This window comes from Rhinoderma darwinii, chromosome 2 (genome assembly GCF_050947455.1).
Source record: "Rhinoderma darwinii isolate aRhiDar2 chromosome 2, aRhiDar2.hap1, whole genome shotgun sequence".
In the NCBI taxonomy this organism is placed as follows: Eukaryota; Metazoa; Chordata; class Amphibia; order Anura; family Rhinodermatidae; genus Rhinoderma; species Rhinoderma darwinii.
Window position 1 is genome coordinate 51,399,719 of NC_134688.1, and position 13,728 is coordinate 51,413,446.

The window sequence follows — 13,728 nt, forward strand, 5'->3', positions numbered from 1 at the left end:
CAGGGCTTCAGCCCCTTCAAAACAGCTGATTGGCGGAAGTGCCTGGCGTTGGACCCCAACTAATCAGATACTGAGGATAGGCCATCAATATCTTAGGACTGGCAAACCCCTTTAAAGAATAAAAATAACAGCAGGGGGGCGGAGCCTAGCCGCTGAAGGAAATGGCCGCTTAACTTCACCGCTCCTACATATCCTGTGCTGTAAAAGCGTCTCACAGCTGAAATAACTTGAAGTCGGTACACACTTATCTAATCGGAAGCCTCTGACCTGCCTACATCTGCTCACTACATTTGTTTTCGAGTCTCTGGCCCCAGAGCAAGGACCGGAGTGGTTCCTCACAGTGGGACATTGCCAGTGGGGTTCCTTTTCTTCCTGGCTAACTGGGTAGAAGACGTGGATAACACTTCACTCCCCTACAAGACTTACTGGTAAGCGCCCAGCAGTTATGTCCCTCGGACACAACTCACATCCTCGTTATAAGTATGGGGTACTGCTCTTTCGGAGCACAGTAGGGGATTATTACGACAGGTCGTAGTGTTTCAACGGCTCCCCGCGCTGTTGGGATGCGAACTACACCTTGCCACACGCTAGACGGTCTACCTCACCTCTGGCTACTGTTGGCTGTCTGTTACACAGTACAATAGACTTGCACAGCTATACTCTGCTACTGCAGCTCACATCCTTGATTTTCTGGAACAGTTGTTAATTTCCCTGTTAAATCTCCTGCCATTCTGGATACGTTCATAGCTACCACTGTAGATACAAAGGTGCGGGCTGTAGGGCGCTTTCATTAGATGAAACACCATTTTCTGTTGAAAGTGCAGGGATATACTGTGCCCTTATCATCCTGCTAGAGAGATTGCACCATCACTGCTCTTGCAACTACCTGACTAACTCACCTGTATTCAGTGGAATCATTTGAAAGTCTGAGAATTACTGCCAAATATAGAACTTCAATAAATCCAATCTTGCTATCATGACAAGACGTCGAGTTAAAGCTTACTGAATTTTTCAACACTACTGGTACTTCTCGTGCTGCGGAGTTCAATTTAAGCGGATCATTGCAAAACTCCATATCTACATCTCCAGTTAGTTCACTGTGTGTCGGAAGGTACCATCGCTTCTCAGCAAGTGGACCAAGGCACTTCACCTGTTGACAATATCCTCAAAGATGCAAGCAAACATTGCTCGGAAATTTCTATTTCGGCCTCTCCAGCGAGTAAAAGAAGCTCGGTCAAGGAAACGGAATTGCTTCAAACTTAACGAATGTGACACTTCGCATTTTCCCTCCTCAGATGCTCCTATTACGGTACATACGCTGTAGGACACGTTGGTTTTACTGCAAAATGAAATTATTAACAGTGTGGCCTCCTTGGTACACAAACTGCAATCTAACATCAATGATATTTGAGATCGCACTGACCACTTGGCGCGTAAAATGGAGGAATTTTCCTAAGCGCATAACGAGCTTGTTGATGCACATAATGCTCTGGATGACGAGGTTAAATGGCTAAAAAATAAAGCTACTGATTTTGAAGATAGATCAAGGCGAAACAACATTAAAATACGGGGAATCCCTGAAGAACTTCCTATTTTTCTGAAACGTCGATTTCTAGCTATAATTCCGAGCCTCTCAGAGCTGGACCTTACAAATGACAGGGCAAACAATCCGGGGCTGCACCAGAAAAAGCACCTAGAGATACTTTGACGAGGATTCACTTTTATTGTTAAGGAACGTATAATGTTTGAATCACGGAAATTAAGCGCTCTCCCAAGTCCGTTTACTTCAATTTTTCTATTTCCAGATTTACTGCTACTCTAAAGGTCCGTAGAGATTTCCTTCCAGTTACAAGATCTCTACGTGATCAAAATATTAAATATAAATGGGGCTTTCCCTCCAAGCTCATCTCCCGCCAAGGTTCTTCACTTATCGCTTCCGCCATAGAGGAAGGATTGGAACTTCTGCAACGTTGGAACATATCTCCAGGTGATGGCTCACTTCCTCTGAAAGCCACGTACCATCCTAACCCTATCGCAGACGACTGGACAACGGTGGCTAAACCACTCCCGGCCACTTGAAAACTTTTATTGTGCGGTCTCAGGTTAGACTTATCCTTCTTCGTTACCTACCACTTAGAGCCTCCTAATGGATCTCTTCTTTGTCTCCCCCCCTGGAGAGTACGGAGCATGCTATGCATCACGAGTTTTTTGGACATTTTGTTTCTGATGCTTTTATTTTTATTGTTCACTTGTTTATGCTCATGTCCATTCTCATATGTTTGCCATATTTTACTTTTTGCTATCCTTCTTATTGTCTTGTCTGTGACGTCTACTTGCTTTACATCATAGTTTAACATGGTTGCTTCCTTAAATCTTAGGGGACTTAATAGCCCCTTTAAGCGTAGCATGTTATGGACAGAAGCTAAAACTTTACACTGTGATGTTCTGTTTGTTCAGGAAACCCATTTTCATAAATATAAAACCCCGTCATTTAATCACAAGGCATTCCCTCATATTTATATGGCTGCTTGCACAGCTAAATGTAAGGGTGTTCTTATTGCCATACGGAATACGGTAGCCTTCAAATTTCACGGACGTATAACGGATCCTCGGGCTAGATATATAGGATTAATTTGCCAGATTAATAGTATTACATATACATTCTTCAATGTGTATTTCCCAAACAAAAGACACGGCAAGTTCTGGGCTTCTATAGGGTCTAAAATGAATTCAGTATAAAGGCCTGCTTGTTATTGGTGGGGATTTTAATACAACACTTGACCCAGACTTAGATTCTACCAATATAGGATGGCATACTACTTCCTTAGCTGCGTCTATTGCAGACGAGGGCTTTTATGATATATGGAGGTGCCAACATGGTAGCGAGAGGGATTATTCCTTTTTTTCCCCTCCCCGTAATTCTTACTCGAGAACGGATTTCTTTCTCCAAAATAAGCCAACACTCCCACAGACTGGTACGTCCAACATTGGAACTATCACGTGGTCGGACCATGCTCCGATTCTTATTACAAGAACAATTCTCCTTTCTCTCTCAGTGGAAATTAAACGACGGCATTCTCGATCACCCGGAATATGCTACTAAAATTAAGACGACCTCACCACATATTTTTCTGTTTTGCAAGAGCTCTGTGGATGATCCTCATGTACTATGGAACGCCCATAAAGCTTAGACGCGCAGCATCCTTATCCAAGCTTGTCCACACGCAAAGAAAACGCATATGAATGGATCTCCTTTGGTCCAAGGTCTCTGATGTCATTCTTCAATTTACATATTTTGATACGAAAATGCGTTGCAATATAACATATGATAGCAATTACCACCTCCTACATGAGAAATGTTTCTGTTTTATTTTTACATTTTGCTTACTGTTCTGCATAGGTGCGAGCAATACCTATATGTCATCGTTGTAAATTTGGGTTCCTGCGTGAGTCTCAACATCTGTTGAATATGAACACCATACTGTTTTGTGCTATTTCTAAGTTGTGAAAGACTAATAAAAATCTAAATTAAAAAAAAAAAAAACAGCAAGGGGGTGAATACTTTTTCAAATGATTGTATGGACTGCTTCCATTTTATTAAGTTTGTTAATGGGGTTATTTCATGAAGACAACCTCTTTCAATATGTTCTATTTTAGCATATGCCATATAGGGGGTTGCTCCCTATTTATTAGCTAGTGCCTCCCTAGACCTCTTGGACCTGGAACGTTCATGTATAATACAGTCGGACACTCATTTAAATGTGACACCAGCTAATTTTCGTGTAGTTACCAGCTAACCCCCGAATCCCCTGCTCAGGAACCCCTCTATGTGTGGACTCGAACCATCTATGTATTATATGGAAAGCCATTCATTTAAATGGCTGACACGTAATACTACATTTGTTCGGCAGACTGCGGCTTCCCTTGGCAAAACAAGTTGTTTGCCAGGGGTGCCGGTGGTGACACAACCCTATTAAAGGAAACCGGTCAAACATAGGAAAAAAAAAAAACTGCTGGGTTTTTTAAAAGATGGAAGCCATTTATTGTACAACTGTCTGACTCAGACATTGGGGAGGTGGTGAAGGGTTTCAAACACACATCTTGGTATCTCATTGAAGACATTAAAGAGGCTCTGTCACCAGATTTTGCAACCCCTATCTCGTATTGCAGCAGATAGGCGCTGCAATGTAGATAAGAGTTTTTTCAAAAACGAGCATTTTTGGCCAAGTTATGACCATTTTTATATTTATGCAAATTAGGCTTTCTTAAGTACAACTGGGCGTGTTTAAAGTTAAGTCCAAGTGGGCGTGTATTGTGTGTGTACATCTGGGCGTTCTTACTTGTTTTACTAGCTGGGCGTTGTGAATAGAAGTGTATGATGCTGACGAATCAGCATCATCCACGTCTCTTCGTTAACACCCAGCTTCTGGCAGTGCAGAGACACACAGCGTGTTCTCGAGATCACGCTGTGATGTCACTTCCTGCCCCAGGTCCTGCATCGTGTCGGACGAGCGAGGACACATCGGCACCAGGCGAAAGAGGCTACAGTTCATTCTGCAGCAGCATCGGCGTTTGCAGGTAAGTCGATGTAGCCTCTGTCGCCTGGTGCCGATGTGTCCTCGCTCGTCCGACACGATGCAGGACCTGGGGCATAAAGTGACGTCACAGTGTGATCTCTCGAGAACACGCTGTGTGTCTGAACTGCCAGAAGCTGGGTGTTAACGAAGAGAAGTGGATGATGCTGATTCGTCAGCATCATACACTTCTATTCACAACACCCAGCTAGTAAAACAAGTAAAAACGCCCAGATGTTACACACACAATACACGCCCACTTGTACATAACTTTAAACACACCCAGTTGTACTTTAGAAAGCCTCATTTGCATAAATATAAAAATGGTCATAACTTGGCCAAAAATGCTTGTTTTTGAAAAAAAAAAAACGTTACTCTTATCTACATTGCAGCGCCGATCTGCTGCAATAGGAGATAGGGGTTGCAAAATCTGGTGACAGAGCCTCTTTAAGGGGACTTTGGGAAAATTAAAAAGTCATTTAATTAGGATGCTGGTCTCAGGTGTAACTCTGCTAACTGAACAGTCTGATATGTTAAGTTAAAGGGGATTAGAACAAGAGAATAGAGGTTTTCCCGAAGTCGATAGATGAGCTTGTTTACATCTACAGCGGTAATGTAGTTTTGACTTATTCACAATGCAATGAGTCATTTTTCATATGTGAAGGGGATTGTATTGCAATAAATGTCTAGTTTGTGTTGCTTACTGTAATTACACTATTGCCCTGGAAAGATGGTGGATTAAATGTAATACTGTTATGAAGATATGTGATAACATTTTAAAAGTTACATTCTGTATGCTCCTGTGTGCTTTCAGAGATGCAACTGTCTGATTGTTTTTTTAATATGAGTATATAATAATAACCAATAAAAAGTGTTTTAAAAAAAAATAAAATAAAGAAGAAACCGGTCGCCAGCATTTTACCTATTGGACTCTACTAACCCCTCGCGGCTGTAAAAAATTAATTGGGGTTATCCCTTCTCCTAAACTCGTCCTCTGACCGTAAATAACGATCTGCAAACATTTTGCGCATTTTATGGTAATAATCCGGCAGTCTCATTCGTTCCTCTTCTTATGCCCGCCCACCTCTGAAAAGCAGACCGCTCCTGAATGCTGTCAATCAATCAAAAGTTAGGAGTCAGGGTTATCCCGGAAAGGCTTGAGGAATGAAGATATGACTCTTGCTCATTAGCATACAGTGCCGAAACACTAAAAAAAACAGAATACTAAAAAGGTACAGAGCCGACCTAGAACATAATTATAGGTTAAATAAAAATGATTGCTGGTTTAATAGTTGAAATGCTGGTGACAGGTTCCCTTTAAAGAGGCTCTGTCACCACATCATAAGGCGGGATTCACACGACAGGGTCGCGTCCGAGCCCGAGTGCCGGCCGGTAAAATCGGCCATTCTGCCCGGCCGGTTTGCATAAAGTTATGCATCCGGGCCGGGCCGGGCCGATCCGGACAGTCACATCAGCGGCAACTCCTGAAGGGGAATCCCCATGTGTTCGGGGATTCCGCTTCAGGAGTTTCCCCTGATGTCACTGCCCAGATATGGACAGAGACATCAAGCGCTCTGTCCAGGAGCGGAATCCCCGAACACACGGTTCCGGGACACATCCCGGTGATGGCCGGGTATTACCCGGCCCCATAGACTTCTATGGGAGCCGGGCGGCCGGGTACCCGGGCAAAAATAGAGCATGTCCTATTTTTTGACGGGCGGTTTTCCCGGCCGTCAAAAAATCGGTCGTGGGAATAGCCCCATTAGGGGTCTATTATTCCTAATGCAGCTGGGTGCCGGCCGATTTATGAACGGCCGGCACCCGGCCGGGAAACCCTGCCGTGTGAATGAGGCCTAAGTGCCCTATCTCCTACATAATGTGATCGGCGCTGTAATGTAGGTAACAGTGGTTTTTATTTTGAAAAACTAGCAATTTTGAGCAAGTTATGCACAATTTTAGATTTATGCTAATTGGTTTCTTAATAGACAACTGGGCGTTTTTTTTTACTTTTTACCAACTGGGCGTTGTACAGAGGAGTGTATGATAATGATCAATCAGCTTCATACACTTCTCATCGTTCCAGCCCAGCTTCTTTCACTGCACACACAGCGTGATCTCGCGAGATCACGCTGTGCTGTCATTCACAGTGAGATCACGCTGTGCTGTGTGAGTAAGTCCCACAGAAACTTTATTGAAATGTCGGAAGCGTGAATAGACATCGCATCCTGGCTGGAGGTAATGTCTATTCACTCTCAAAATACTTACGTAAAGTTAACGTCTGAGTAAGTGATAGCACAGCGTTATCTCGCGAGATCATGCTGTGCTGTGAGCACAGCTAATCATGAATGGAGAGAAGTGTATGACGCTGATTGGTCAGTGTCATACACTTCTCTTTAAAACGCCCAGTTGGTAAAAAGTTAAAACACGCCCAGTTGTCTATTAAGAAACTAATTAGGATAAATCTAAAATTGTTCATAACTTGAAAAATGATCGTTTTTCCAAATAAAAACCATTGTTGTTATATACATTACAGCGCCGATCACATTATGTAGGAGATAGGGCACTTATAATCTGGTGACAGAGCCACTTTAAGTAGATGTGTGCCTTTGGTGCATGACAAATGTGTAGCACTGCAGATAGAGCTTTACAATGACAGGTATCATAAAAATTGATGGCCAGCAGGACACATTACATACCGGAGGTCTCCGACCATGGCTAGTCTTTACAGCCTGCTGAAAAGCCACATCGTTCTCCAGATCCTTGAAAGAGAGAAGGAAATAAAAATAAATGTATAGACAAGAGACAAAGGAACATGGCCACTTTTTGGGTTTCACAAAGATGTTCACACGTCATATGTTCAGGCTGAAAAATACGAGTCTGATTTAGAGGAAAAAACAGCCTCTGAGATCCAGGCATATTTGAAGAGTATTTTGAGGAGTATTGTCGGGCCTTTTTTAGGCTATGTTCACACAGAGTATTTTGGGGGAGGAATATCTGCCTCAAAATTCCGTTTGGAACTTTGAGGCAGATATTCCTCTCCCTGCACTCCGATTTTCGCGGCAATTAACGCGCCGTTTTTCGCCCGCGGCCATTGAGCGCCGCGGGCATAAAACAGCGAGAAATACGCTTTCTCTGCCTCCCATTGAAGTCAATGGGAGGTCAGAGGCGGAAGAGCCCGAAGATAGGGCATGTCGCTTCTTTTTCCCGCGGGGCAGTTTTACTGCTCGCGGGAAAAAGACGCCGACGCCTCCCATTGAAATCAATGGGAGGCGCTCGTGCCCTTTTTGCCGGGTTTTGCGACGCGGTTTCCGCGTCAAAATACTAGGCAAAATACCCCGTGTGAACATAGCCTAAAAGAGTCAATGGAAAAAGAGTTCAATAGAAAAAAATCAGCTTGTAAAACGCCACAAGAGGTGGCGTATTTTTATACTGCCTTTTTTAATTCAGCGATGAGCAAATATGCCTCTTATAAACTACAGTACATTTCCTATTAAAGTCGACGGTAGAACTGTTTGCGGGCGTGTTTCAAGTATATTTTGGCGCATATACCGCATGAAAATATGCTGTGTGAACATGGCATAACCGATGCAGTTTAATATCTTTATTTACTTCAATTGCCATTGGCTCTCTATTTAAAGGGGTTAGCCGGTTCATTCAAATTGATGGCTTATCCTTACAATTGTATCCAGTACATACAATGCTCTATGAGCTAAACACATAAGGGTATGTTCATGAGTTTTTTGCCGAGTTTTTTGACGCGGAAACCGCGCCGCAAAACTCGTCAAAAACCGTCCGAAAATGTCTCCCATTGATTTCAATGGGAGGCGGAGGCGTCTTTTTCCCGCGAGCGGTAAAACTGACTCGCGGGAGAAAGAAGGGACATGCCCTATCTTCGTGCGTTTACACCTCTGATCTCCCATTGACATTAATGGGAGGCAGAGAAAGCGTATTTCGCTGAGTTTTATGCCCACGGCGCTCAATGGCCACGGGCGAAAAAAGCAGCGAAAGACGGCGTGCAGGGAGAGGAAAATCTGCCTCAAACTTCCAAACGGAATTTTGAGGCAGAATTTCCGACTGCAAAAAACTCTGTGTGAACCCGGCAAATCTCTCTGGTAGTTTGCAACAATGTATCAGTCTGGAGTAAAGTATTGCCTACACTGGATACGATTGTTTCCACTTCTCAGCTTAGCAGGACTAGGATACGGTGTAAACAAGAGTCTAACCTCGGTGTCGTAGGCGGGATTGTAATCATTGTAACCAGAATATAAATCCTCTTCACCCTCCTCAGGTGCCAGGTGAACATGTCGCATTGTGAGCGCAGCAGCCGCAAGGGTGGAAGTTGAAGAACACTATGGTAATAGCAAGACAAGAAAGGTAAAATGCAGGCTGGAGAAACAAAAATAAAACTGTTTCTAACATATGTCGACCATGACTGATAATGACACGGGATAACAACGTCCACCTTACTTTTAAGTTCACGCAGGCACCAGGACAGGATCCCACCAAATCAACGGCCCATATCTCAGCTTCCTGGACCCCTTTAGGTGCAATATGGGGAAGGAGGGGGGGGGGGGGGGTTGTAGGATATTGGGGTTAAATGGGTTGTCCCATTAGGACAATCCTTGTCCATATGTCCTATAAAGGGAATATAGACTTCATAGAAGAGCGTCATCTGCTGAATGCCCCTCTATTAGCCAAAGCATATATCAAACAGTGTCTGCTGCTCTGGTGGACTCAGAATGACAATGTATTAGATGGCCACCCATTCATTTCAATAGAGATTAGGCAATACCCCCTCTGGGGTTTTACCGCTGGTCCCATTTCTCAGAAGAGGTTTTTGGGATGGGACAACCACTTTAACCCCTTAGAGACCAGCCTATTTTAGGCCCTAATGACCAAGCTATTTTTATAATTTCTCTATAGTCGCATTCAAAGAGCTATAATTTTTTCGTCGAGATAGCTGTATGAGGACTTGTTTTTTGTGGGATTAGTTTTACTTTTTAATGGCACCATTTTGGGGTACATATAATTTTTTTCTTAAAGAGGCTCTGTCACCAGATTTTGCAACCCCTATCTGCTATTGCAGCAGATAGGCGCTGCAATGTAGACTACAGTAACGTTTTTATTTTTAAAAAACGAGCATTTTTGGCCAAGTTATGACCATTTTTGTAATTATGCAAATGAGGCTTGCAAAAGTCCAAGTGGGTGTGTTTAAAAGTAAAAGTCCAAGTGGGCGTGTATTAGGTGCGTACATCGGGGCGTTTTTAATACTTTTACTAGCTGGGCGCTGTGAAGAGAAGTAACATCCTCTTCTCTTCAGAACGCCCAGCTTGTGACAGTGCAGATCTGTGACGTCACTCACAGGTCCTGCATCGTGACGGCCACATCGGCAGCAGAGGCTACAGTTGATTCTGCAGCAGCATCAGCGTTTGCAGGTAAGATCGACTTACCTGCAAACGCTGATGCTGCTGCAGAATCAACTGTAGCCTCTGGTGCCGATGTGGCCGTCACGATGCAGGACCTGTGAGCCTGACCTGGGAATTTCTTGTACTCCACCATGGGGAAATATTTTTCCCTCTGGCAAATTACTTTTCAGTTGACAGGAAGCAGAGTTACATGAAAGGGAATTATTTTTCCTTGACCTCTAGTTTCTATTGTGTCAAATTTACGTTTTTAAAATTTTTATACTGCTAACTTTTTTTTGGTAGGTTCCGCTGGACCGTTTGGACTACGTCGTAGATTCATTGGACTACTTCAATGATCTACTTTTAAAAAAAATAAATAAAATGGTGAAAGAGGGTTGCATGGGGGAGTTTAGATTTGAATAAAAAAATAAAATTCTTATGTGTTTTTTTTAATACTTTATTACGGCCTTAGTAATGGCTACTGTCTGATTGAGAACGTCCATTACTAAGGGGCTTAGTGTTAGCCAGTAAAAAGGCTATCACTAACTCCGATTCTCACTGACGCGAGGGGAGTACGATCCAGTACCCGACCATCTGAAGCGCCGGTAAGGTAGCAGGGCGGCCGCAGGCTGGGAATATCAGGATGGGAAGGGACAAAAACCGTGGCCCTTCCCACCCTGGTAATGATAGGCTGCTGCTTATTGTATCTGGCTGGTTATGAAAAATAGCGGGAACCCCACGTAAAAAATAAATAGTTGAAAAAAAATTACGTGAGATCCCCTCCATTTTTCATAACCAGCCAGATACAATAAAGCAGCAGCAGTCTAGCATTACCAGGGTGGGAAGGGCCACCGTTTTTGGCCAATTCGAGCCTGATATTACCAGCCTGCGGCCACCCCAGTACCCGCCCTTCACTTCAGACGGTCGGGTGCTGGATCATACCCAGCTCTTCCCGGTACTCCTGGTGGCGGTGGGTACCGGGGTAATAATAGGGGTTAGTGATAGCATTATTACTGGCTAACACTAAGCCCCTTCTTAGTAATGGACGCTCTCAATCAGACAGCTGCCATTACTAAGGCGGTAATGAAGTATTAAAAACAGAGACATAATTTTCTTTTTCTTTTATTGAAATAACTCTTCCAAACAATCCACTTTAAAGAGGCTCTGTCACCAGATTTTGCAGCCCGTATCTGCTGTTGCAGCAGATAGGCGCTGCAATGTAGATTACAGTAACGTTTTTATTTTTAAAAAACGAGCATTTTTGGCCAAGTTATGACTATTTTTATATTTATGCAAATGAGGCTTGCAAAAGTACAACTGGGCGTGTATTATGTGCGTACATCGGGGCGTGTTTACTACTTTTACTAGCTGGGCGTTGTGTATAGAAGTGTCATCCACTTCTCTTCAGAACGCCCAGCTTCTGGCAGTGCAGATCTGTGACGTCACTCACAGGTCCTGCATCGTGTCGGCCACATCGGCACCAGAGGCTACAGATGATTCTGCAGCAGCATCAGCGTTTGCAGTTAAGTCGATGTAGCTACTTACCTGCAAACGCTGATGCTGCTGCAGAATCAACTGTAGCCTCTGGTGCCGATGTGGCCGACACGATGCAGGACCTGTGAGTGACGTCACAGATCTGCACTGCCAGAAGCTGGGCGCTGTGAAGAGAAGTGGATGATACTTCTATACACAACGCCCAGCTAGTAAAAGTAGTAAACACGCCCCGATGTACGCACATAATACACGCCCAGTTGTACTTTTACTTTTCAACATGCCCAGTTGTACTTTTGCAAGCCTCATTTGCATAAATACAAAAATGGTCATAACTTGGCCAAAAATACTTGTTTTTTAAAAATAAAAACGTTACTGTAATCTACATTGCAGCGCCGATCTGCTGCAATAGCAGATAGGGGTTGCAAAATCTGGTGACAGAGCCTCTTTAACCATTTTATTAAAACAAAGAAAAAAAGCTTAAATCAGCGACCGAGTTAAGGCAGAAATGTACCTCGTGCGTTTTGTCACTTCTCCTCTTCGCTCGACCGCTCCTCCTGCAGAACTGCTCCTGTCTGGCGGCGCGTGCTGCGTACATCGTCAGAGAGGAGGAGTGTTACACACGTGCCCATCATGCAGCACGTCTGCTAAGTCTGCATGCCCCCTCCCCCTAGTTCCAGTCCGACCCTGGGTGAAAATGCCGCCCGTCATTTTCGGGTAGGTGGCGCCGCCTGAGGCTGTTGGCTCACCTCACCTCATGGCAGGTGTGGCACTGCCCATCAGCTACGGAAAGTGTCACGGCGGCTTGCACTGTGTTCCCTCCCGCAGGGACACACACAGACTGGTGGTTCTGCAGAGAGCGCTCTGATCCGATTGAGATCTGAGGAATTTGGAGGCCAAGTCAAAACCTTAATCTCTTTGTCATGTTCCTCAAACCATTCCTGAACAATTTTTGCAGTGTGGCAGGACACATTATCCTGCTGAAAGGGACCACTGCCATTAGGGAATATCATGAAGGGGTGTACTTGGTCTGCAGCAATGTTTAGGTAGGTGGCACAAGTCAAAATAACATCCACATGAATGACAGGGTTTCCCAGCAGAACATTGCCCAGAGCATCACACGGTCTCCTTGCCTTCTTCTATGGTCCAGTTCTGATGCTCACATGCCCATTCTAGGCACTTTTGGTGGTGGACAGGGATTAGCATCGGCATTCTGACCGCTTTGCGGCTACGCGGCCCCATATACAGCAAGAAGCGATGCCCTGCGTGTTCAGACATCTTTCTACCATAGCCTGCAGTAACTTTTACAGAAATGTGCACTACAGTATCTCTTCTATAGGATTGGACCAGACGGGCTGGTCTTCACTCCTCACATGCATCAATAACTGACTGTTCTCTTGCCGCCTACTTAGATCTATCTATACATACAGAGAGCCTAGTGCTGATCACGAGGCTATAATATAGAACAGTATGGAGGATCTGCAGCCACAGGGATTTACAATAAGGTGGGGGGGGGGGGGGGGGGACACAGGGACGCATACATTACTAAGAAGCATCATGTCACAGGCACTGCACAATTCTGTATCCATAAAAATACGATTTCATTACATCCCCTTTAAGATGAATAGACGAATTAACTTATGAGACAGGAGGCCTTCCAAGTGTTGCAGGACTACAACCCCCAGCAGGGCCTGTCACCTTCACATGCTGCTACAAAGCAGCAGGTCGCCAACTATTTCCCGCTCAGTGCCGGTCTGGTGCTACCTGTAACGTAACGCCGCGTCAGAAGGTCCTCAGAACCAGCACCCGGTGCCGCATACAACACGTCAGTTTGTTGATGCCAACGAAAGCACTAAGGGAATTATTCCCAGCATGCACCGCGCACGGCGTCTCCGTACTGTGATTGGTGAACGCCGCCTCATGTGATAATAATTCGCAGGGATTTTGCAAACGCCACTCTAGTTGCTGGGCAACCGGGAAGCAAACTCAATGAGCCAATGAATGAAGAGGAGGCGGGAATAAGTAGAAGCACATGGGGCAGAGGTGGGCGGTCCCCTAGTGTCATGGAGACGTGTGCGGTCGCTAGGGCTCAGGTGGAGGATGTGGGCGGCAGTTCGTGTTTATACCGCTTTGCTTGTGTATCCCGTACACTGTATGTATATGTACAGGCCGCGTTATTATGTGAACGTGTTGCCATCTATAAGCATGACGTCTCATTGTATGCCTGGGCTGTTAGGACTTCCTGGTCAAACATAGAA

The 13,728-nt window shown here is 44.6% G+C and overlaps 1 protein-coding gene across 3 annotated transcripts in view; it reads right to left on the minus strand.

Moving 5' to 3' along the window:
* The window catches only part of IFT88 (intraflagellar transport 88), a 68,348-nt gene extending 54,928 nt beyond the window's left edge, over positions 1 to 13,420 (minus strand). For 2 of the 3 annotated variants that reach the window (XM_075851644.1, XM_075851642.1), the window contains exons 1-3: positions 13,235 to 13,420; positions 8,798 to 8,923; positions 7,271 to 7,333 (exon numbers count right to left, since the gene is read on the minus strand). In XM_075851644.1, the coding sequence (XP_075707759.1) occupies positions 7,271 to 7,333; positions 8,798 to 8,884 (150 nt within the window). In that variant the 5' untranslated portion in view covers positions 8,885 to 8,923; positions 13,235 to 13,420. Of the gene's footprint in view, positions 1 to 7,270; positions 7,334 to 8,797; positions 8,924 to 11,984; positions 12,059 to 13,234 lie in introns of all 3 variants that reach the window. The other variant, XM_075851643.1, reaches the window with a different exon arrangement.
* Positions 13,421 to 13,728: the final 308 nt, after the last annotated feature.